This window comes from Oncorhynchus keta, chromosome 19 (genome assembly GCF_023373465.1).
Source record: "Oncorhynchus keta strain PuntledgeMale-10-30-2019 chromosome 19, Oket_V2, whole genome shotgun sequence".
NCBI lineage: Eukaryota > Metazoa > Chordata > Actinopteri > Salmoniformes > Salmonidae > Oncorhynchus > Oncorhynchus keta.
The window spans coordinates 46,402,482-46,427,503 of record NC_068439.1 but is presented as its reverse complement, the minus strand read 5'-3'; the positions used below and the strand labels follow the sequence as shown (position 1 = coordinate 46,427,503).

Sequence of the window (25,022 nt, the reverse complement as noted above, 5' to 3'; positions counted from 1 at the left end):
ACAGTCAGCAGCGTCACTGACTGCATTATGACATACTGCCACCTTCTGTTCAGTGATTGTACTACAGTCTCCAGCATCACCAAATCAATGCCAATAACTGCTGTGGTGTAATGACTCTGTAACCTGCGTTGCTTAGCAACAGCTTGATGAGGAAATTAGAAGTGTGTGTTTGTGTGTGTGTGTGCAGCATCTGGTGTAATTGACTTTGGTTAGCGGTGGGCTGGCACCTGTCAGAGTGTGGGGTCTGAGCAGTAATGACGTCTCCAGCTGTGCCGTCTGTCCTACCCACAGGACTAGAGTCTGTCTGTCTGTCTGTCTGTCTGTCTGTCTGTCTGTCTGTCTGTCTGTCTGTGTCTGTCTGTCTGTGTCTGTGTGTCTGTGTGTCTGTCTGTGTGTCTGTCTGTCCTGTCTGTCTGTCTGTCTCTGTCTGTCTGTCTGTCTGTCTGTCTGTCTGTCTGTCTGTCTGTCTGTCTGTCTGTCTGTCTGTCTGAACTGTCTGGCTCTATGTACAGGAAGGTTTTGGGCAATGGCACAGCACAAGGGCAATGGCTTGGATAGCAGTCTGTTTAGTCTGTTTCACCTCTGGTAAGGGAAAATGGCGCTATACTCAAATTAAACCTACATATCATGACATCCTTATCAAACAGAAAGGAGAAAAGGACAGAGTGCATGTATTCTGCAGTTTGATAATAATGATATCTAATGTTGTGCAATGTCTGTATTTTCCGCTTGTAGGCCTGTGTGATATCAACGAGGGCTCTGCCTCGGAAGACCGCTGCAAGTCCCCCACTTCAGGTGAACTGTCTTTCAGCATGTTAGAGTTAGCATTACACTGGTACCCACATCAGTTACAACACCTACTGACTTTACCCACAACCCATTGTTTAGTAACAGGTGGGTTGTGGATAATAAGCATGATTCACTTGAAGACTGTATATTGACCTAACCTGAAAATGATGAATTCAGTGTAAACAACATTCAAATCAAAATCATGGGCATTAATATGGAGTTAGTCACCCCTTTGCTGCTATAACAGCCTCCACTCTTCTGCGAAGGCTTTCCACTAGATGTTGGAACGTTGCTGCTGGGACTTGCTTCTATTCAGCCACAAGAGTATTAGTGCGGTCGGGCACTGATGTTGGGCGATTAGGCCTGGCTTGCAGTCGCTGTTCCAATTAATCTAAAAGGTGTTCGATGGGGTTGAGGTCAGGGCTCTGTGCAGGCCAGTCAAGGACATTCTACTGACAATGTTTGTCTGTGGAGATTACATTGATTTTATACAGCTGTCAGCAACGTGTGTGGCCGACATAGCCGAATCCACTAATTTTAAGGGGTGTCCACATACGTTTGTGTATATAGTGTATTTGCATGCAATTCTATTAGAATGCATCAGCGAGATTTGGTTGCTATTGGTAAATATGGTTTTCTCTTAGATGTCACACCTTTGGATGTCAAACCTTTGGATGTTACAGTTCTCTGACTGTGAAAGTTTGATTTCAGGCAGACTTTATTGACTTTTGTTACAGGTCTCAGTTGTGTACTCTGACACGTCATACTTTCAATAAAATAGAAAGTATGTATCAGATTGATTTTGGCAGTTGTTTTAGTATGTTTTATCAAAATCTGAGACATGATGATTCTGAATGGCCTAGACAGTTAAAGACCATAAAACTCACTGAATTAGTGAGTACTCTGAAGTCAGTCCAAGATATAAACTCATATCCTATTTGGTAAGAATCCATATAATATAAGGAGGGTTCGTTTAGTTTATATGGACTTTACAGTCTTGGAAAACCTCAATAATCCCATTAAAATCAGAAAAAAGGTTTTTCTAGGATCCTACGATTTGCCAAAATCTATTTTTTTTCTATCTAGGATATTGTCTGTCTTCCAGACCTCATATTTTGTTTGGACTTTTATAGGACCTGATGTTGTGGTTTTCTTTCCAGTGGGTTTTACTCATATAATGCTGTGGCATTTGCAGATCTAGATTTGATATGAAACTGAAAACTTCCATCTGAGTTCCAAGTGAGATCGGATCATGTAGCTAGGAGATGCCGATTCAATTATAGATTGTTGACATACTAAATATTTATTTATTACCTAAAGTATATGGAACATGGTCATAAACAGGTCAACAACAAACTACACCTTTCACACAACGTAATCCAAACATCTGCCTGTTGTTAGATTTGCACAAACAAATCGTTACTGTCAAGACAAGGTGCCTCCTCGATGCCCTGCCCTCGACATCTATTCTCGTTTTGCTAAATTAGCATTTGAGGTGACGAGGCATGCTAATGAGAGAACAACCCAGTTCCATCTCATTACTGGGAGCTTGATATTAACACACAGACATTGAGGCTCAAACACAGAGCTGAGCTGCTTTTTAAAAGGTCACAGATTTTTTTTTTTTGAAGTGGTCCCAAGACTGAAATCCCACTGCAAGCTATGTTCCAGGTGTTCAGCCAACTACGCCAACCCCCAACGTCTGGTGTTGCTAGCTAGACACTGTCTCAGTTCACCTGCTATTTATGAGGATGGCATATCGCACATGCAGTCTTGACTTGCGCATATGTCTCTTCCTAATTGAGATTCTAGAGTCGTCGGGAGAGTCAACAAGGCTTTAAAGCTTTTTGCCGCTAAGAAAATAATTAGTCTGAGCAAAAATTTACACAATGTCAACAAATATTCTGCAGGCACCCAGGTAGTGTTGAAACTGAAGATGGAGGTAAACTGCTACCAATTGGTTTACAAGATACAATGATAACAAGCAGAAAAACAGTCCTTCCACAAATGGACACATTTCGGGAAAAGTGATTGGTAGGCGGTATGGTAAAGGACCAGGATGTTTCTAACTGCACGTTTATCTACTTCCTCCCAAAAGTGTTGGCGTTAAACCATCAGCAATTCTACAATGGAAGTGGGGGTAGAGGAGGTAAGAGTGGCCAAAGACTTCAACCCTGGAGTAGTTTGGTCAGGGATAGTACACTGTATAAAATAAGTTGTCCTCCCCTGTTTTCTTCTAACAACTTGTCTCTGTCTCTGTTTGATAGTCACTTCAATGGCACTGAATCACTGTTTGACTTAGAAAACACTAAACTAATATTCACACACCCACACTCTTATAACGGTATACCCTAGACCACCATTGCATGCTACATGTTTGTAGCACGATTGTCACATCGTGAAATGTGCCTGTGGCAAATGTCCTTATCAGCCTCAACGATTGTTCCACCTTCACCCCCGCTCCTGATTGGCTGTCTGTCTGTCTGTAGTTATGACATCACAGCAGTCTATTTGTATTCAATCTGTTCTGTCTGTCCGACACCGTTGACTTTGCAGCAATATTCACTACCATTCTCTACCTCGTAGATTTAGGGAAATTATCAGTTTTACGAAGTGCTGTCTTTGCTGACAATACAATTGTGTACAATTCTGTTTGCAAGGTGTCTGTAACATTAGTTAATAAGGAATAGAAATGGACTGTAATTTTGGAGGCTCCAAAAGTTAATGTAGTTCTGACTACTTAGCTAACAGTGCCTTGTAGGCCTCCCCAGAGAAACACCTTCTCTGCTTGCACTGTATTGTCCTTCCACTGTCTTCTTCCATCCTGCTCACTTCCTGTTTCCTGTTACCTTCCTGTCCTCGATGCATGCTCCTGTGGTGAGGGGTTCCTACAATTCCTCTCTTCCAGGGCACTGTGTGTGCGACGTACGACAGCTTACTTCCTTGTTGTTATTTTGTCCGTTCCAGCATTCCTCTTTGATTCAACAGGGTTGTCTTCCTCTGATGCTCTAATGCTTCCTTTCTGTTTCATTCTAAAGCATTTTGCCTCCAATGAAGCACAATAAAGCAATGCCCAGAAATGTGTATGTATTGTAATGCTATAAGCACAACCACAGCTCAGTCCTATCTGCTAGTCCCCAACTCCTAGCTTCTAGCTAGCTTTGCATGGCCTGTCGTGTTAGCTTAGGTGTGTTTGTAAAGAGGGATGTTCTCTTTTTTCCAGCAAAGATGTCACGGAAATTAAGCTTGCCTACTGAGCTAAAGCCAGACTTGGGTAAGCCTTAACTTCGTGTTTACAATTTTTCTTTTCTAAATCATTTTTTTCAAAAAACTGGACTCGCACTGTATCCTCTAGTCCAAATGGTCTCACGATATGAGCATCTCAAAGGAATAATATGAGTTCCATAGTTAGGCTACTATCCATGAATAGAACCGTATGTAGTTTTCTATAAGATGTTATTGTATATATATTGCACTAGGGTTGGCAAAGAGCCCCGTCGACTACCAAATTGATAGCATCCTATGGATTTCCTCAGAAATTCAGTCAGGCTAACAAACGATCATCATTTGGCAGTCTCTCTGCTACTTCTTGAGATACACCTGGAGATAAGAGGTGGAGAGGACAGAAAGCAAATTATTATTATTCTATCTTTTTTTACCCCCTTTTTCTCCCCAATTTCAAACTTTTTTCATTGCTGCAACTCCCCAACTGGCTCGGGAGGCGAAGGTCGAGTCATGCGTCCTCCGAAACATGACCTGTCAAACCAAGCTTCTTTAACACCCGCTCGCCAGAAACCAGCCGCACCATTCTGTCGGAGGAAACACCGTTCACCTGACGACCGAGTTCAGCGTGCAGGTGCCCGGCTCCGCCACAAGGAGTTGCTAGAGCATGATGAGCCCCGATGAGTTCCCCCGGCCGAACCCTCCCCTAACCCGGACGTAGCTAGGCCAATTGTACGCCGCCCTATGGGACCCCCAATCGCAGCCGGGTGTGATACCACCCGGGATCAAACCCGGGTCTGTAGTGGCGCTGCGATGCAGTGTCTTAGACCGCTGGGCTACTCGGGAAGCCCAGCAAAATGAATTGTAGAGAACTTAACAAAAGTTCTACTAAAACACATTTTGGTTGGATATTTTACCAACTGCTATGGTAAACTAACTAGCACACTGTTGCACAATAGAGCTTTCTGTGTATGTGTGTGTGTTCAGAAGCTTTCTCTTCCTATTTTCTGTTTCTCTATTTGTTTATTTTATGATTAGTCATTTCAAAAAGTTCAAATGTTTTCTTATAGGTGACCGACAGATGCTACTACAGAACAAAACATCCTTTAACTTTGTTTTATCTGCACAGTTTACCCAAAACAAAAAGCACAATTTACTTCCTAGGATGCCCAAATGGCAGAAACCATTGAATGGGAAAGAGAGGGGAATTTGGTCAGCACCTTGAATGTGCAAAATCTGTCTGATTCAGGGATAATATAGTCTGGTAAATATTTTGAGAAGTGTTGACATATACAGTGCCTTACAAAAGTATTCATTCCCCTTGGCATTTTTTCTATTTTGTTGCATTACAACCTGTAATTTAAATTGATTTTTGTTTGGATTTCATGTAATGGACATACACAAAATAGTCCAAATCGGTGAAGTGAAATGAAAAAAATGACTTGTTTCAAAAAAATGTAAAACGGAAAAGTGGTGCGTGCATATGTATTCACCCCCTTTGCTATGAAGCCCCTAAAATAGATCTGGTGCAATCAATTACCTTCGGAAAAGCCCACCTGTGTGTAATCGAAGTGTCACATGATCTGTCACATGATTCACTATACCTGTTCTGAAAGGTCCCAGAGTCTGTAACACCACTAAGCAAGGGGAACCACAATCCAAGTGGCACCATGAAAACAAAGGAGCTTTCCAAATAGGTCAGAAACAAAGTTGTAGAGAAGTACAGATCAGGGTTGGGTTATAAAAAATATATATAAATCTTTGAACATCCCAAGGATAAATGCATTATTAAAAAACGGAACGAATATGGCACCACAACAAACCTACCAAGAGCGGGCCACCCACCAAAACTCATGGACCAGGCAAGGAGGCCATTAATCAGAGAGGCAACAAAGAGTCTAAAGATAACCCTGAAGGAGCTGCAAAGCTCCACAGCGGAGATTGGACTATCTGTCCATAGTAGAGGTCAACCGATTAATCGGAATGGCTGATTTAATTAGGGCCTATTTCAAGTTTTCATAACAATCGGTAATCAGTATTTTTGGACACCAATTGTGGATGATTTAAAAATACTTTTTTTATTTATATATATATATATATATTACACCTTTATTTAACTAGGCAAGTCAGTTAAGAACAGATTCTTTCAATGACGGCCGAGGAACGGAACTAGTCAAACGCTCTAACCACCTGCCTCCTTACATTGCACTCCACGAGGAGCCTGCGTGGCAGTAAGTTGCTAGCTAGCATTAACTCCTAAAAGACAATCAATCTTAACATAATCACTAGTTAACTACACATGGTTGATGATATTACTTGTTTATCTGGCGTGTCCTGCGTTGCATATAATCGATGTGGTGCCTGTTAATTTCTCATTGAATCACAGCCTACTTCGCCAAACGGGTGATGATTTAACAAGCGCATTTGTGAAAAAAGCACTGTCGTTGCACCAATGTGTACCTACCCATAAACATCAATGACTTTCTTTAAAATCAATACACAAGTATATATTTTTAAACCTGCATATTTAGTTAATATTGCCTGCTAACATGAATTTATTTTAACGAGGGAAATTGTGTCACTTCTCTTGCGTTCCGTGCAAGCAGTCAGGGTATATGCAGCAGTTTGGGCCGCCTGGCTCGTTGTGAACTGTGTGAAGTCCATTTATTCCTAACAAAGACTGTAATTAATTTGCCAGAATTGTACATAATTATGACATAACATTGAAGGTTGTACAATGTAACAGCAATATTTAGACTTAGGAATGCCATCCGTTAGACAGAATAAACGTTTTGTTTTCAAAATTATAATTTCCCGATTCGACCAAAGGCTCGTATTTCTGTGTGTTATTATGTTATAATTAAGTCTATGATTTGATATTTGATAGAGCAGTCTGACTGAGCATGGTAGGCAGCAGCAGGCTCGTAAGCATTCATTCAAACAGCGCTTTCGTGCGTTTGCCAGCAGCTCTTCGCTGTGCTTCAAGCATTGAGTTGTTTTAGACTTCAAGCCTATCAACTCCCGAGATTAGGCTGGTGTAACCGATGTGAAATGGCTAGCTAGTTAGCGGGGTGCGTGCTAATAGCGTTTCAATCGGTGACGTCACTTGCTCTTGAAGTAGTTGTTCCACTTGCTCTGCAAGGGCTGCTGCTTTTGTGGAGCGATGTGTAACGATGCTTCGAGGGTGGCTGTTGTCGATGTGTTCCTGGTACGAGACAAGGAAGGGGCGAGGAGAGTGACGGAAACTATACTGTTACACTGGCAATACTATAGTGCCTCTAAGAACATCCAATAGTCAAAGGTATATGAAATACAAATGGTATAGAGAGAAATAGTCCTATAATTCCTATAATAACTAAAAATTCTTACCTGGGAATATTGAAGACTCATGTTAAAAAGAACCACCAGCTTTCATATGTTCTCATGTTCTGAGCAAGGAACTTAAACGTTTGTTTTTTTACATGGCACATATTGCACTTTTACTTTCTTCTCCAACACTTTGTTTTTGCATGATTTAAACCAAATTGATCATGTTTCATTATTTATTTGAGGCTAAATTGATTTTATTGATGTATTGTATTAAGTTAAAATAAATGTTAATTCAGTATTGTTGCAATTGTCATTATTACAAATACATTTTAAATCGGACGATTTAATCGGTATCTGCTTTTTTTGGTCCTCCAACAATCGGTATCGCCGTTGAAAAATCATTTGGTTGTCCTCTAGTCCATAGGTCCACTTTAAAAGCCATACACTCCACAGAGCTGGGCTTTACGGAAGAGTGGCCAGAAAAATGCCATTGCTTAAAGACAAAAATAAGCAAACGTGTTTGGTGCTCGCCAAAAGGCATGTGGGAGACTACCCAAACATATGGATGAAGGTACGCTGGTCAGATGAGACAAAAATTTTGCTTTTTGGATATCAAGGACAACGCTATGTCTGGCACAAACACAACACCTCTCATCCCCCGAGAATACCATCCCCACAGTGAAGCATGGTGGTGGCAGCATTATGCTGTGTGGATGTTTTTCAGTTTTGACTGGGAAACTGGTCAGAAGGAATGATGGAAGATGCTAAATAAACAGAAATTCTTGAGGGGAATCTGTTTCAGTCTTCCAGAGATTTGGGACTGGGACGGAGCTTCACCTTCCAGCAGCATAGTGACCCTAAGCATACTGCTAAAGCAACACTCTAATGGTTTAAGGGGAAACATTTAAATATCTTGGAAGGGCTTAGTCAAAGCCCAGACCTCAATCCAATTGAGAATCTGTGGTATGACTTAAAGATTGCTTTTCACCAGTGGAACCCATCCAACTTGAAGGAGCTACAGCAGTTTTGACTTGAAGAATGGGCAAAAATCCCAGTGGATAGATGTGCCAAGCTTATAGAGACATACCCCAAGACACTTGCAGCTATAATTGCCGCAAAAGTTGGCTCTACCTTTAGAAATGAACATTAAATTATCTGGCAACAGCTATAGGTGGACATTCCTGCAGTCAGCAGGCCAATTGAACGCTCCCTCAAAACGAGACATCTGTGGCAAAACAGTGCATTTTAGAGTGGCCTTTTACTGTCCCTAGCACAAGGTGCATCTGTGTAATGATGAAACACAATAAAACATATTTTGCATATTCAAAGTGGTAGTAGGCATGTTGTGTAAATAAATTGTAACTATATTAATTCTAGGTTCTAAGGCAAAAAAATAGGAAAAATGCCAAGCGGGGTTAATACTTTCACAAGCCACTGTAACACACTAACTAAGTGTTTATACATTGTTTATGAAGTTTAGTTAATTCATCATCCCATTCATTCTTATTAACTTAATCATTATCAACTCACAAATTGCTATTAAGACTAAAAAGACTCTATTGGCGTATTAAATTGAAACCTCGTTTAAGGTTGTGATGATGGGTGTGTTGTTTTTATTGATAAATAAACTCAGTCAAGTACAAGGCTGTAAAGTTTTAGTGACATCTCCCCGTGGGTCTCTCTCCTACATGCCAAATGTTCTTTATGTGCCGACTCTTCATTTCATGAGTTCCATCTGCCCCAGAGATAAAAGTTGTTTTATATTCATTGTGACCCATCTGGACCTCAAACTTTTAGTTTACCATGTAAGGAAAAAGGTTTTCCCCGCAGTTTTTTTGTGTACTGTTAAAAAGATACAGTACATCTGCTCATCCACAGCTATTTTACTGTTTACAATATTCAGGTACTGTATGTTTGTGTGCTGTGTGTATTCTCTCTCTGTGTGTGCGGGTGCTTTACCTTTCTGTGCCCTCTCCTCTACTGTCCTCCTGTCTGTATGTCCTCCGCGGGGCGCCAACCCACTAGACCACCGGGACAACTCCTTCAGCCGTTCACGCTCCTCCTCCGTCACCTCCATTGACAAGGAAGCACGCGAGGCCATCACCTCCTTCCACTTCTGTGAGACATTCGCTCGGAAGGGGGACAGCACCATCACACCCTGCCTGTACGTGGGCACTTCCCTGGGCACAGTGCTGGCTGTGGCCCTCAACTTGCCTCCTGCTGGGGAACAGAGGCTACTGCAGCCTGTCATCGTCTTGCCTAGCGGTGGGTGTCTGGGTTATGTGTAAATGGCTGAGTGTGTGTGTGATTGTGCGAGTATGCAAATGAATACATAAGGCATGCTAACAACTCTTTGCTATATGTTATCATGTTTCTGTACACACATTACATCTGGCTCTACACATAATCTACAGTACCAGTCAAAAGTTTGGACACACCTACTCATTCTAGGGTTTTTCTTTATTTTTTTACTATTTTTTCTACATTGTGGAATAATAGAAGATATCAAATCAAACTTTATTTGTCACACGCGCCGAATACAACAAGTGTAGACCTTACCGTGAAATGCTTACTTACAACTCGTTAATCAACAGTACAGTTCAAGAAAAGTTAAGAAAATATTTACAAAAAAAACTAAAGTAAAATATAATAAAAAGTAACACAATAACATAACAATAACGAGGCTATATAAGGCTATATATATACAGCGGATACCTGTACCGAGTCAGTGTGTGGGGGTACAGGTTAGAGGTCATTTGCACATGTAGGTAGGGGTGAAGTGACTATGCATAGACAATAAACAGCGAGTAGCAGCAGTGTACAAATGGAGGGGCTGGGGGGGGTCAATGTAATAGTCCGGTGGCCATTTGATTAATTGTTCAGCAGTCTTATGGCTTGGTGTTAGAAGCTGTTAAAGAGCCTTTTTTTGTCCTACGCGCTCCAGTACCGCTTGCCGTAAGGTAGCAGAGAAAACAGTCTATGTCTTGGGTGACTGGATTCTGACAATTTTATGGGCTTTCCTCTGACAACCCCTATTATATAGGTCTTGGATTGCAGGAAGCTTGGCCCTAATGATGTAGTGGGCAGTACGAACTACCCTCTGTAGCGCCTTACGGTCAGATGCAGAGCAGTTGCCTTACGAGGCGGTGATGCAACCGGTCAGGATGCTCTCTGTTGCAGTGTAGAACTTTATGAGGATCTGGGGACCTATGCAGAATCTTTTCAGTCTCCTGAGGGGGAGTGGAGTGGGTCTAGGGTATCTGGGAGGATGCTGTTGATGTGAGCCATGACCAGCCTTTCAAAGCACGTCATTTAGGCAGGTTACCATCGCGTCCTTGGCCACAGGGACTATGGTGGTCTGCTTGAAAAATATTACAGACTCAGTCAGGAAGAGGTTGAAAATGTCAGTGAAGACACTTGCCAGTTGGTCCATGCATGCTTTGAGTATACGTCCTAGTAATCCATCTGGCCCCGCGGCTTTGTGAATGTTGACCTGTTTAACCTCTTGCTCCTACCTGGCACGCAGGCGTCCCGTCTAGAGCTCTGGAAATGCAAATGCGCTACGCTAAATGCTAATAGTATTAGTTAAAACTCAAACGGTCATTAAAATACACATGCAGTGTATTGAATTAAAGCTACACTCGTTGTGAATCCAGGCAACGAGTCAGATTTTTAAAATGCTTTTCGGCGAAAGCATGAGAAGATATTATCTGATAGCATGTAACACCCCAAAAGACCCGCAGGGGACGTAAACAAAATAATTAGCATAGTCGTCGCTACACAAACCGCACAAATAAAATATAAAACATTCATTACCTTTGACCATCTTCTTTGTTGGCACTCCTAGATGTCCCATAATCACTATTGGGTCTTTTTTTCGATTAAATCGGTCCATATATAGCCTAGATATCGATCTATGAAGACTGTGTGATAAACGGAAAAAATAGCGTTTCATAACGTAACGTCATTTTTAAAATTCAAAAAGTCGACGATAAACTTTCACAAAAGACTTCGAAATACTTTTGTAATGCAACTTTAGGTATTAGTACACGTTCATAAGCGATAGAATTCATCAGGAGGCGATGTCAATTCTATAGGTGTCCGTCTCGAAAAAATGTCTGGAGAGAGCTCGACCAAAACATCCGGTCGGAGACCGGAGGGAATCGGTTCCCTTGATTCGGTTTGACCAAGAATCAAAGCTGAATCAAATGACAAGACTCTAGACATCGTGTGGAAGCTGTAGGCACTGCAACCTCGGCCTCATTTAATTCGGTTCACTTTGAACAATTCCTGGATATTTATTTCCATTTTCAGTGATCAGATTTTCCTGCGCTTTTCGATGAAACGCACGTTCTGTTATAGTCACAGCAGTGATTTAACCAGTTTTATAAACGTCGGAGTGTTTTCTATCCACACATACTAATCATATGCATATACTATATTCCTGGCATGAGCAGCAGGGCGCTGAAATGTTGCGCGATTTTTAACAGAATGTTCGAAAAAGTAGGGGGTAGGAGTAACAGGTTAAAGGTCTTGCTCACATCGGCTACCGAGAGCATTATCACACAGTCATGCAGAACAGCTGGTGCTCTCGTACATGCTTCAGTCAAAGTTGCTTGCCTCGAAGCGAGCATAAAAGGCATTTACCTCATCTGGTAGGCTCGTGTCACTGGGCAGCTCGCGTCTGGGTTTCCCTTTGTAGTCCATAATAGTTTTCAAGCCCTGCCACATCCGTCGAGCGTCAGAGCCGTGTAGTAGGATTCAATCTTAATCCTGTTTTGACGCCTTGCTTGTTTGATGGTTCATCTGAGGGCATAGCGGGATTTCTTATAGGTGCCCGGATTAGTGTTCCGCTCCGTAAAAGCGGCTAGCCTTTAGCTCAATGCGGATGTTGCCTGTAATCCATGGCTTCTGGTTGGGATATGCAGTCACTGTGGGGACGACGTCATCGATGAACTTATTGATGAAGCCGATGACAGAGGTGGTGTACTCCTCAATGTCATTGGATGAATCCCGGAACATATTCCAGTCTCTACTAGCAAAACAGTCCTGTTGCGTAGCATCCGCACCATCTGACCACTTCCGTATTGAGTGAGTCACTGGTACTTCCTGTTTTAGTTTTTGCTTGTAAGCAGGAATCAGGAGGATGGAATTATGGTCGGATTTACCAAATGGTGGGCGAGGGAGAGCTATGCATTTCTATGTGTGGATTAAAGGTAGTCTAGAGTTTTGTTTCCTCTGGTTGCACATGTGACATGCTGGTAAAAAGTTGGTAAAACTGTTTTAGGTTTGCCTGTATTAAAGTTCCCGGCCACTAGGAGAGCCGCTTCTGGGTGAGTATTTTCTTGTTTATGGCCTTATTGAGTTGGTTGAAAGCGGTCTTAGTGCCAGCATCGGTCTGTGGTGGTAAATGGAAAGCTATGAATAATATAGATGAGAACTCTCTTGGTAGATAGTGTGGTCTACAGCTTATCATAAGATACTCTACTTCAGGTGAGCAATACCTCGAGATGTCTTTAATATTAGACATCGTGCACCAGCTGTTATTGACAAATAGACACACACCCCCACTCCTCATCTTACCAGATGTAGCTTTTCTGTTCTGCCGGTGCATTGAAAATCTCTCCAGCTCTTTATTGTCTATGTTGTCGTTCAACCACGACTCTGTGAAACATAGGATATTACAATTCTTAATGTCCCATTGGTAGGATAATCGTAATCGTAAATCATCCATTTTATTTTCCAATGATTGCATGTTAGCAAGTAGAATTGATGGCAATGGGCATTTACTCGCTCTCCTAGGGATTCTCAAAAGGCAACCTGATCTCCGTCCTCTTTTCCTCCGTCTTTTCTTTACGCAAATGACGTGGATCTGGGCCTGCACGGGAGAGCAGTATCTCTTTCTCGTCAGACTCATTAAAGGAAAACGTTTCTTCCAGTCCGTGGTGAATAATCCCAGTTCTGATGTCCAGAAGTTATTTTCGGTCATAAGAGACGGTAGCAGCAACATTATGTACAAAATATGTTTAAAAATAAGTTAAAAACTAACAAAATAGCACAGTTGGTTAGGAGCAAAAAAATTAACTAAATAACAAAAATTGATTACGGGCATATACAACGTCAGCCATCCTCTTCGGCGCCAAAGACATTAAAACTATTAAATAACACATGTGGAATCATGTAATAACCAAAAATGTGTTAACCTCTAGCGACAAGCAATCCCGTATCCGGGAGCGTAATCATAGCCTCAAGCGCATTACCATATTTCATATTCCTATCCTAGTTTCCTATTCATGAAAATCGCAAATGCAATGAAATAAATATATTGAAACACAAGCTTAGCCTTTTGTTAACAACACTGTCATCTCAGATTTTCAAAATATGCGTTACAGCCAACGCTAGACAAGCATTTGTGTAAGTTTAGCATGGCATAATGCTATGCTAGCTCTGCTGGCAGCAGGCAACATTTTCACAAAAATAAGAAAAGCAACCAAATTAAATCATTTACCTTTGAAGAACTTCAGATGCTTTCACTCAGGAGACTCCCAGTTAGATAGCAAATGTTCCTTTTTTCCAAAAATAATGTTTTTGTTTGTTCATCCTGCTTGGCTGAGAAATCGACCGAACATACTTAAACTATAACGCCAAACTTTTTTCAAAATTTGCTCCATAATATCGACAGAAACACGGCAAACGTTGTTTAGGATCCATCCTCAAGGTGTTTTTAACATATGTATTCGATAATATATCCGTGGAGGCAGTTGGTTTCTCATAAGAAACGATTGGAAAAATGGCTACCTCAGTATTTTACGCAAGGTTTTCTCCCGGAGACACCATGCGTCCACTCGCCCTATATGGTCTCTTACAGCCATCCTCCAATGGAAATGCCTAAAAAGACGTCGCAATGCTGCAGACACCTTGGGGAAAACGTGGAAAACGTAAGCTGACTCCTAGCTCCTTCACAGCCATATAAGGAGTCATTGGCATGAGGCGGTTTCAAAAAATGCGGCACTTCCTGATTGGCTTTTTATCTGGTTTTCGCCTGTAACATCAGTTCTGTGGCACTCACAGACAATATATTTGCAGTTTTGGAAACGTCAGAGTGTTTTCTTTCCAAAGCTGTCAATTATATGCATAGTCAAGCATTTTTTCGTGACAAAATATCTTGTTTAAAACGGGAACGTTTTTCATCCAAAAATTAAAATAGCGCCCCCTATATACAATAAGTTAAACAAATCAAAATGTATTTGAGATTTGAGATTCTTCAAAGTAGACACCCTTTGCCCTGATGACAGCTTTACATAATCTTGGTATTCTCTCAACCGGCTTCATCTGTAATGCTTTTCCAACAGTCTTGTAGGAGTTCCCATATGCTGAGCACTTGTTGGCTGCTTTTCCTTCACTCATCCCAAACAATCTCAATTGGGTTGAGATTGGGTGATTGTGGAGGCCAGGTAATCTGGTGCAGCACTCCATCAGTCTCCTTCTTGGTCAAATAGCCCTTTCACAGCCTGGAGGTGTGTTGGATCATTGTCCTGTTGAAAAACAAATGATAGTCCCACTAAGCACAAACCAGTTGGGATGGTTTATTGCTGCAAAATGCACTGGTAGCCATGCTGGTTAAGTGCGCCTTGAATTCTAAATAAATCACTGACAGTGTCACCAGAAAAGCAGCCCCACACCATCACACCTCCTCCTCCATGCTTCAAGGTGGGAATCACACATGCGGAGATCATCCGTTCACCTACTCTGCATCTCACAAAGATACAGCTGTTGGAACCAAAAATCTCTCATTTTTTCTCAGTCATAGCTGGTTCAACGCCCAACACCCATATAGATTGGGGGCACCATAAGCCACTTTGGGCTCATCCTGTCTTTATCTGCACTAGGCGTTATCTTAACCCCCGCCCCTGGCCTAATTTCCCAGATGCCAGGATGTCTAAGAACCATTGAGGTCTTTGTTCTACTCCTCTCTATTCCAGTTACATCCACCAGCCTGTCACTGGAATGCCAGCTGTAGGTTTCATCACCAAGTTAATAAATTGTCAGCTCAAGATATCCCTAGTAAAACCATATGCCCAGATTAGCTGCAGGGTGCTAGAGTGGAGACCATAAAACACAGCATTAGCAGGACAGAAATATCTTACTGTTAAGTAAATAATTGTTAAATAACCAACACATAAGGTACATTTGTAATTTTTCTATTTTCTGTCTGTTTCTTGGTCCAAGAAAGTCTATTCTTCTTATTGGTGTCCATTAGTAGTGGTTTCTTTGCAGCAATTTGACCATGAAGGCAGTCTCATCTGAACAGTTCTGATGTGTCTGTAACTTGAACTCTGTTTATTTATTTGGTCTACAATTATTGAGGCTGGTAACTCTAATAAACTTATCCTCTGCAGCAGAGGTAACTCTGTGTCTTCCTTTCCTGTGGCGGTCCTCATGAGAGCCAGTTTCATCATTGTGCTTGATGGTTTTTGCGACTGTACTTTAAGAAACGTTCAAAGTTCTTGAAATGTTCCGCATTGACTAACCTTCTTGTCTTAAATAATGATGGACTGCCATTTCTCTTTGCTTATTTGAGCTGTTCTTGCCATGATATGGACTTGGTCTTTACCCAAATAGGGCTATCTTCTGTATACCACCGCTACCTTGTCACAACACATCTGATTGACTCAAACGCATTAAGTAGGAAATAAATTCCACAAATTAACTTTTAAGAAGGCAAACCTGTTAATTGAAATGCATTCCAGGTGACTACCTCATGAAGCTGGGTGAGAGAATGTCAAGAGTGTGCAAAGCTGTCATCAAGGCAAAGAATCTGAAATATAAAATATACTTTGATTTGTTTAACACTTCTCCTACATGGTTCCATATGTGTTATTTCATAGTTTTGATGTCTTCACTATTATTCTACAATGTAAAAAATATAGGAAAAAAAAGTTTAATGAGTAAGCTTTCGATAACACGTCGATATAATTTAAACACGCTAACATCTCCATTCCCCTATCTGTCCAGGTACCCTGGGGCGTCTGAAGGGCAGTATCCTGAGGATGGCCTTCCTGGACAACACGGGCACCTTCCTTCCCCCTGCCTTCGAGCTGTGGTACGAGCCCAACGCCGTGGGCGCCGACAGTGAGGAGCGAGACAAAGCCCGTAAACGCCGCCCGGTCTCTGTGTCGCCCTCCACCTCCCAGGAGCTGCAGGAGAGTCAGTATGCGGTGGTGTGCTCTGAGAAACAGGCTAAGGTCATAGCACTGCCCTCACTGAACTGCATATTCAAACACAGCATCACAGAGACATCGTTTGTCCTGAGGGCTGACGTGGTCCAGATGAATATAGGGAACTGTGTGGCCTGTTTCTGTGCTAACGGACACATCATGACCCTCAGGTGAGTCAGTGGGCCATGCAACCACACACAGGTTAGAAATACATACATTAAAGCTAATTGATAATACCTATTTTACAATAGCTTATTGAATGCTAAGGTTAGACTGAAGGTTTCTAGATTAAAAGTTATTTTTCTGGACACGGCCAGTAGAATGATGTTGTGTTTGAGTAAAAATGTGCTGTATGTGGTCTCCATCTTTGTCTGAAGTCTGCCGGGGCTGAGACCATTGCTTGATGTAAACTACCTGCCGCTGACAGACATGCGGATAGCCCGAACCTTCTGCTTCACCAACCTGGGCCAGGCCATGTACCTCACCTCCCCCACTGAGATACAGAGGATCACATACAGCCAGGAGACCTGCGAGAACCTGCAGGTTAGGACCTCACAAGAACCCACACAAGAACTCAGGCATGCACACTAACACACACACACACACACACACAATCAATATACATGCATTTATGTGTGTATGTGCGTGTTTCAGGAGATGCTAGGAGAACTATTCACACCAGTGGAGACCCCGGAGGCTCCCAACCGAGGATTCTTCAAGGGGCTTTTTGGGGGAGGAGCAACTTCCCTGGACAGAGAGGAGCTATGTGAGTGACACATACACACACATACACATATACACACAGAAACTCTATTCTTCATCGTAATACATCCAAAGTCCCTAACACAGCATGCACTAAGATGACATACTAAAGATTGTCATACAAAAATAACTAAACAAACTAGATTTTAAAAAGTGTTTCTCTTTCTTAATGATCATGATCTACTGAACCACATACAAATACATTAGGGGATTTTTGCACTGAGTGGGAGAGATCAGAGCCCTCTTTAACAGAGACTCAGTGTAAGTTTGATATCTGTTACAAGTCTCTCCCTTTCTGTGCCTATTGTATCTCCCAATCACCTGCCTCTTCCTCTCTCTTTGTCTTTCTGAATCTCCCTCTCACACGTCCTACCTTCCCCTCTCTCTCTCTTTCCTCTCCACCTCTCTTTCTACCCTTTTCCTCCAGTTGGTGAGATGCAGGCGGGTAAAGCATCCCGTGGCCTTGCCCAGCACATCCCGGGTCCTCAGGGCCTGGAAGGCATGAAGGGGGCAGCCTCGGGTGTGGTGGCGGACCTGGCACGTGCCCGGATAGCACTGGACGAGAGAGGGCAGAAACTGGGCGAGCTGGATGAGAGGACGGCCGCCATGCTGGCCAGCGCAGACTCCTTTGGCAAACACGCCCACGATGTAAGAAAGAGAGACATTACATTGTGAGACAAAACATAAAACTGATCTTAGAAACAGCTTCCTCCTATACTCCTAGAATATGCTGCTTGTATAGTGTCACGTATAGCCCCTAGAGGGAGACAAATGTCAGTTTTCTGTAACACAAGTTTTTAATTTTCCCCTCTCTCCACAGATGATGCTGAAATGCAAAGACAAGAAGTGGTACCAGTTCTGATCTGAAAGAGGGGAGCAGAGCCAAAGAGACACTGCTTCATCCGGACTCTACATGCCCCCCTCCTCCATCTCTCCGTCCATACATCCTTCCATCTCTCCTTCCTTCGCTGGACACGTGGGATACTCTTCCCTAGCACAATGTTGTATACTGTATTTACCTCAGTCATAAGGTTTCATATGAGGAACGGACTAGAGAGAAGGACAAACTGGAAAAAAGGTGTCCTTTTTATTGTTATCTTTTGTTTGTTTGTTTTCCCCTCTGTGGCCTGCCAGTTGGTTGGAGCTCTGGGGTTCTCTCATCCTCATTCGCCAAAATGTTCTGTGCCGTCGTCTCTGCTCTAACCAATCCGGGGCCAGTATACTAAAGACAAAAACAGACACAACTGAGAAAAAAAACAACTACAAAAAAAATCTCTAAAAGGAAAAAGATGAAAAAAATAATATATATATATATATATATATACATAATTATATATACATAAATCTATATAAAAGATCAACGCTGTATTCACTTCCGACTGTCAAGTGCAAAACAACAAGAGGAGAACTTCACAGGTGGAGCGAAACTGGTGGTAGGCATAAGAAGCTCTACTCAAAGTCACAGGATGTGTTGCCATAGTGACAGCCGGCTCTATGCAGAGAGTTGCAGGATTAAAAAAGCAAGTCATTCCAATGTACACTGGATCCTCTCTCCTTGATCCAACTAGACTCTCCTCATCATATGGATTCACTGTTTTCGTATTGTTCCCAACTGTATTATACATGTATTCATTTCCTTCCTCTTGTGTATCGTTAATTTTAAGCTCAGTCTGTTTTACTTGAAATCTGTTTTTATTTGTTCTTAGTTGTCGTGAACGTTGTGAATTATGATATATTTTGATTTGGTAATGTTGCCAGTATGTTTTGTGGCTTTGTCTAACTCCCATTAATTGATCCTTATAAAAAGGGCTGGATTCAAAAAGAGGGCATGGATATAAAATACATAGATTTATCATGCAGATCAGTACACGTCACCATAAATAATGTGTCATACCAGGTATCACACACATCAGAAATCTAAAAGCAAGATCAGAACTCTAGAAGCAAGACTGTCAGTGTCTCCTCTCCCTGAAGTGTTTAATTTGACATGTAAATGCTACCTTCCCCCCCTGACCTCATCATGCCATTAACATCTACTACAGTTTGGCTTTAATAATGACTCTGTGTGAATTATGTCAGTGTTACAGTAGGCCTATACACTGCTAGTGTATCCACACCTATTGGATTGGTTTTCAGGAGTAATATTGTATGGACATGAACTCCTCGAGTGCACATACACAAACCTATTTGTGTGTGTTGATATATGCAGGAATATATATATGTACATTCAGGCAAAGTCATGCATTTTTGAAGACAGAAACGTTTTTGTTTTTTTCCATAAAATAACTTTGTCAGTGTGAGTGGTCTATTAATTCACATTTTATATATTGAAGTGTAAGAGACGCTGCTATATGTGTAGTGTGTCGGAACTGTCCTCTGTTTCTGTCCCCATTTCAGTGGTGAAAACACTCATATGTATCTACTTGTTCTGCCAGGCTTCTCTACCATTCTTTTGTAAATAGGTAAATAGTTTGACAATCTAAGACCAATTGAAAAGTGGTTGACATTGCTCAAGCAAGCGACACAAGGACAGCTGCCATATTTTTTCTAACGCCAAAGAATTATTTTAGCTTTCGTTTCATTGTTCTATTACTGAACTCTATTACTCAATTACTCAACTTACTCAACATACCAAGTGTTTCACTAATTGAAATACAATAGGTGCATTCTGCATTCTGAATGCATTCTGTGCATTCTGACTCGGTCACTGAGTTAGGTTCCAGTTCTTTCTTCTCGAAGACCTTTTCGACTCATCCTGATAGGAGATGGCTGGTTAGGTTGGAGTAAGATTACAGCAACTCAACCGTGAGGCCACGAGTGAGGGTAGCAAGTTTTCAGAATCGAACACAACTATTGTATTCACAACATTGTGCCCTTCATAAAAGTTTTACTAACTTCTAAACAACATTTGACCCGCACAGTATCTTTCAAGGTAGATGTTGCCACAAGCAGCACCGCAGATATTGAGATGAGCGAGATGCAAGATTTTGCTCTCACAAAATCACACAGTATAGGTGCATGTGTGTTGGGTAGCCAGGGTGCCAAAATAGCGAAGAAGTTGAGCATCGTGCTTCAACGCTCTTCGTTGTTGCAGAAATTGACCCACCATGCCATTTACTTTTTGCAACTACGTCTCATATTGCTGAGTCTACCTTTAATGTTCAACTTTGCTGTCTTTTCCTTTCCTATTTTCAGTTGTACATTGTTCTTTAACATTTTTTGGTTTGTTGTATGATCAACAATGTCTTTCTTGTCTGAAATACTTGATTTCCATGACCAAGCTTTCTGTATCCAATCAATTGTGGGAAATCGCCAAGAAAAAAAGAAACAAGTCAGTAACCACGGTAAGTAGAGGATGTCTACATCAGCAGGATGATGCAACCTCTGTGTAATGTGGCTCCATCATAGACCGGCCTCGCATGTTCAGTGTCCGAGTCTGCACACATCATGCTTCAACTCTCCCTCGCTTGTCTTCTAATGCATTCTCCTTCTACTCCAGTAGCAGTTCCAAGTGGCTCATGTTGGTGATGCTAACTAACAGGTTTGGTCTCCTTCTCTGTGTTCTAGTATGCATTGTTGTGTGGATGTCAGTAAGTAGCCCTGCTTCAATCTTCCAAGGTGGAAAGAATACTTCAGGAAAAAAAAACTAGTCTATGATTGAGGTCCTTCCCTTCCCTTCTAGCTCTCTTTTATTTTTCTATTCGATTTTTTTTACGTGTTTTTTCTTGTCTTTGAGTGAGTTGTTTCTTGCCTATACTCAGTATGCAGTATTCTTCTTACCTGGTGTGATTCATACTAATTTACAAGAGGGAGTCTGTCCGCCATAATGCCATTTCTGTCCTGGATTTAACAGTTATCAGTGGGTTGCAGTGTTTTCTCATTGTAGCCAATTTTCTTGTACAGTTTTATGCAAATTTCACATGGATGTTTATGACTTTCTCTGCTGCCACAAACAATTTAGAAATTATGTAGATAGAAATGACTGTGCAACGGAAAATAAAAGTGGAAAAAATGTATACCTTTGGTGGTGGTTTATTCTCCATGTCCATCATGAACCCTAAGGTAAATGCACTGCCATCTTTTGCACGGTAGTGCTGCTTCTTTCATACAGTTGTGTTGCTCAAATAAGTCTATTAACACAGAGGAATTTGTTAGAGTACTCATTTGAGAAGGCCAAAGCCATTGTCTTACAGCATTGATACACCATCTGGGGTATCTAAAAGAACAAGGGTGCTGAGGGTGCTGCAGCACCCCCTGACAAATCTGAATAACTAAACAAATATTAAACTTCCAAATATCTATAACGGCGACTCCCAGTGTGAGTTTTTTTATGCATGTGCTCTCACTATTCCAATGTGATTGCTAAGCAACAGGACAGTTAAAACTTCTTATGGCTTGGGGGCGCTATTTTCACATCCGGATATAAAGTGTGCCCAAAGTAAACTGCCTGCTACTCAGGCCCAGAAACTTATGCATATAACATATTGATATTTATATGCAGATAATTGGTATATTTGGATATAAAGCACTCTGAAGTTTCTAAAACTGTTTGAATAAAGTCTGTCAGTATAACAGAACTGATTTGGCAGGCTAAAACCCGAGCACAATCCATCCAGGGAATTGTTTTTTTGAGGTCAATCTGTTTTCCATTTTGTTTTCTACGGCAAGGCTGTTTTAATAGAAATATCCTTGCAGTTCCTATAGCTTCCACTAGATGTCAAAAGTCTTTACAAATTGGTTGATGTTTTTCTTTAGAGAAATGAAGAAGTATCCCTGTTATTTTCCTGTGTCACTCCAGGTGCACTCTCATGATTTGGTGCGCACGACCTAGAACATGTTTTCTTTGTTTTCGTCCGGTATTGAACGCTGTTTATCCCGGCTTAAATTTGATAGATTATTTACATAATTTTAGTATTATGAACGTTGTTTGAAATGTTTGGACAAAGATTACAGGTAACTTTTGAGATTTTGTAGTCATGTAGCGTGAGTTGGACCCTGTATATTTCTGGATCAATAGCGCCAAATAAATTGACATTTTGGATATATAATGATGGAATTAATCGAACAAAGGGACCATTTGTGATGTTTATGGGACATATTGGAGTGCCAACAGAAGAAGCTCGTCAAAGGTAAGGTGTCACGTTCTGACCTTTATTTCCTGTGTTTTGTATTTAGTCAGGGCGTGAGTTGGGTGGGCAGTCTATGTTTGTTTTTCTATGATTTGAGTATTGCTATGTTTCGGGCCTAGTATGGTTCTCAATCATTAGTGTCATTAGTTGTCTCTGATTGAGAATCATACTTAGGTAGCCTGGGTGTCACTGTGTGTTTGTGGGTGATTGTTCCTGTCTCTGTGTTTGCACCAGATAGGACTGTTTTGAGTTTTCACATTTCTTGTTTTTTGTTAGTTTGTTCATGTGAAGTGATTTATTAAAACATGAATCAAAACAACCACGCTGCGCTTTGGTCCGCCTCTCGTTCAGATGAAGAAAACCATTACAGAATCACCCACCCAACTCGGACCAAGCGGCATGGTAAACAGCAGCGACAACGACAGCAGCAGCAGCAGCAACAACAGCGGCCAGCATCACAGGAGGAATGGACATGGGAGGATGTATTGGACGGCAAGGGTTGCTACACCTGGGAGGAGATCCTGGCAGGAAAGGATCACCTTCCATGGGAACAGGTGGAGGCCGCTAGGAGAGCAGAGGCAGCCGGAGAGAGGAGCCGGCGAGATGAGGAGGCAGCACGGCAGTGCGACAGGTACGAGAGGCAGCCCCCCAAAGAATTTGCGGGGGGGACAGATGAGGTGTGGTACTAAGCCAGGTAGCAGACCTGAGTTCACGCCTCGTGCTTATTATAAGCAGCGCATTACTGGTCAGGCACCGTGTTATGCGGTTAAGCGCACGGTGTCGCCAGTGCGTGCCCATAGCCCGGTGCGGTATAGGGCAGGCACCCGAAAGTGCCATGCGAGTGTGGGCATTGGGCCAGGGCGTATGGTGCCTGCTGAGCGGGTCTGGTCGCCGGTGGTAGCACAGGGGCTCTGGCCGGGCTAGCTTCAAGCTAAGTGGGTGGAAACGCTAGCCAGGAGTAATCATCTGGGGTTGCAGTTTAGCTAGATAGCTAGTTGTGAAGATCCAGCTGAAAAATGTTCCGTTGCGGTGGAAATAAATAGGTCTGTTATGCTCTGGTTAGAGTCGCGTTGTTCGAACTGGCGAGAGCTTTCCGAGCTAAAGGTTAACTAATGACCGTTTTTTTATTTTTTATTTTTTTATTTCACCTTTATTTAACCAGGTAGGCTAGTTGAGAACAAGTTCTCATTTGCAACTGCGACCTGGCCAAGATAAAGCATAGCAGTGTGAACAGACAACACAGAGTTACACATGGAGTAAACAATTATCAAGTCAATAACACAGTAGAAAAAAAGGGGAGTCTATATACAATGTGTGCAAAAGGCATGAGGAGGTAGGCAAATAATTACAATATTGCGGATTAACACTGGAGTAATAAATGATCAGATGATCATGTACAGGTAGAGATATTGGTGTGCAAAAGAGCAGAAAAGTAAATAAATAAAAACTGTGGGGATCAGGTAGGTGAAAATGGGTGGGCTATTTACCAATAGATTATGTACAGCTGCAGCGATCGGTTAGCTGCTCAGATAGCTGATGTTTGAAGTTGGTGAGGGAGATAAAAGTCTCCAACTTCAGCGATTTTTGCAATTCGTTCCAGTCACAGGCAGCAGAGTACTGGAACGAAAGGCGGCCGAATGAGGTGTTGGCTTTAGGGATGATCAGTGAGATACACCTGCTGGAGCGCGTGCTACGGATGGGTGTTGCCATCGTGACCAGTGAACTGAGATAAGGCGGAGCTTTACCTAGCATGGCCTTGTTAGCTGAAGACCGCTAGCATAGCTGGTAGTTAGCTGGCTAGCTTCAGTTGAGGGGTTCCGGTTCCAAAGTAAATATAAATACTTTAGGAAAAATAGCTACATTGGGTGAGGCGGGTTGCAGGAGAGTATTTGGAAGCTGAGGTTTAGCAAAATGTTTTTTGGTGCAGGGACCGCTGTAGACTGATCACACCCGTTTATTGGTACGTGTGAAAGGGTTAAACAAAAATGTATACAGGCACAATGGTCTAAGGAGTACTAGCTGTGCCAATAGAGATTCTGGATTCGAGTCCAGGCTCTGTCGCACCCGGCCGCGATCGCGAGACCCATGGGATGGCGCACAATTGCCCCAGCGTCTTCTGGGTTAGGGGAGGGTTTGGCCTGCAGGGATGTCCTTGCGACTCCTGTGCCGGGCGCAGTGCGAGCTGACACGGTCATCAGGTGCATGGTGTTTCCTCCGACACCTTGGTGCAGCTGGCTTCTGGGTTAAGTGGGCATTGTGTCAAAAAGCAGTGTGGCTTGGTTGGGTTATGATTCTGAGGATGCATGGCTCTCGACCTTCACCTCTCCTGAGTCCGTACGGGAGTTGCAGCGCTGAGACAAAACTGTAACTACCAATTGGACACTACGACATTGGGGAGAAAACAGGGTAAAAAATATGAATAAAAAAAATTAACTATAAAATTCATGAATACAAATCTGGTACTTATTTTTCACAAAAGTCGTGCCCAGTGCCTTTACTAGTTCTGTGTAAGTAGGCCTATATAGCAAACATATATTTTTTACAAAAGTAGTGCACTGGGCCTTGACTAGTCCTGTATTACAGGACTGATATG

General features: G+C 42.1%; 1 protein-coding gene across 5 annotated transcripts in view; it reads left to right on the top strand.

The window, feature by feature from the left end:
* The window catches only part of LOC118398375 (syntaxin-binding protein 5), a 157,639-nt gene extending 136,323 nt beyond the window's left edge, over nt 1-21,316 (top strand). For 3 of the 5 annotated variants that reach the window (XM_052470654.1, XM_052470657.1, XM_052470659.1), the window contains 9 exons: nt 736-795; nt 2,888-2,938; nt 4,013-4,063; nt 9,304-9,585; nt 16,336-16,708; nt 16,916-17,081; nt 17,193-17,304; nt 17,728-17,948; nt 18,121-21,316. In XM_052470654.1, the coding sequence (XP_052326614.1) occupies nt 736-795; nt 2,888-2,938; nt 4,013-4,063; nt 9,304-9,585; nt 16,336-16,708; nt 16,916-17,081; nt 17,193-17,304; nt 17,728-17,948; nt 18,121-18,162 (1,358 nt within the window). In that variant the 3' untranslated portion in view covers nt 18,163-21,316. The remainder of the gene's footprint in view (nt 1-735; nt 796-2,887; nt 2,939-4,012; nt 4,064-9,303; nt 9,586-16,335; nt 16,709-16,915; nt 17,082-17,192; nt 17,305-17,727; nt 17,949-18,120) is intronic. The other 2 variants (XM_052470655.1, XM_052470656.1) reach the window with 2 other exon arrangements.
* The last annotated feature ends 3,706 nt before the right edge of the window (nt 21,317-25,022 follow it).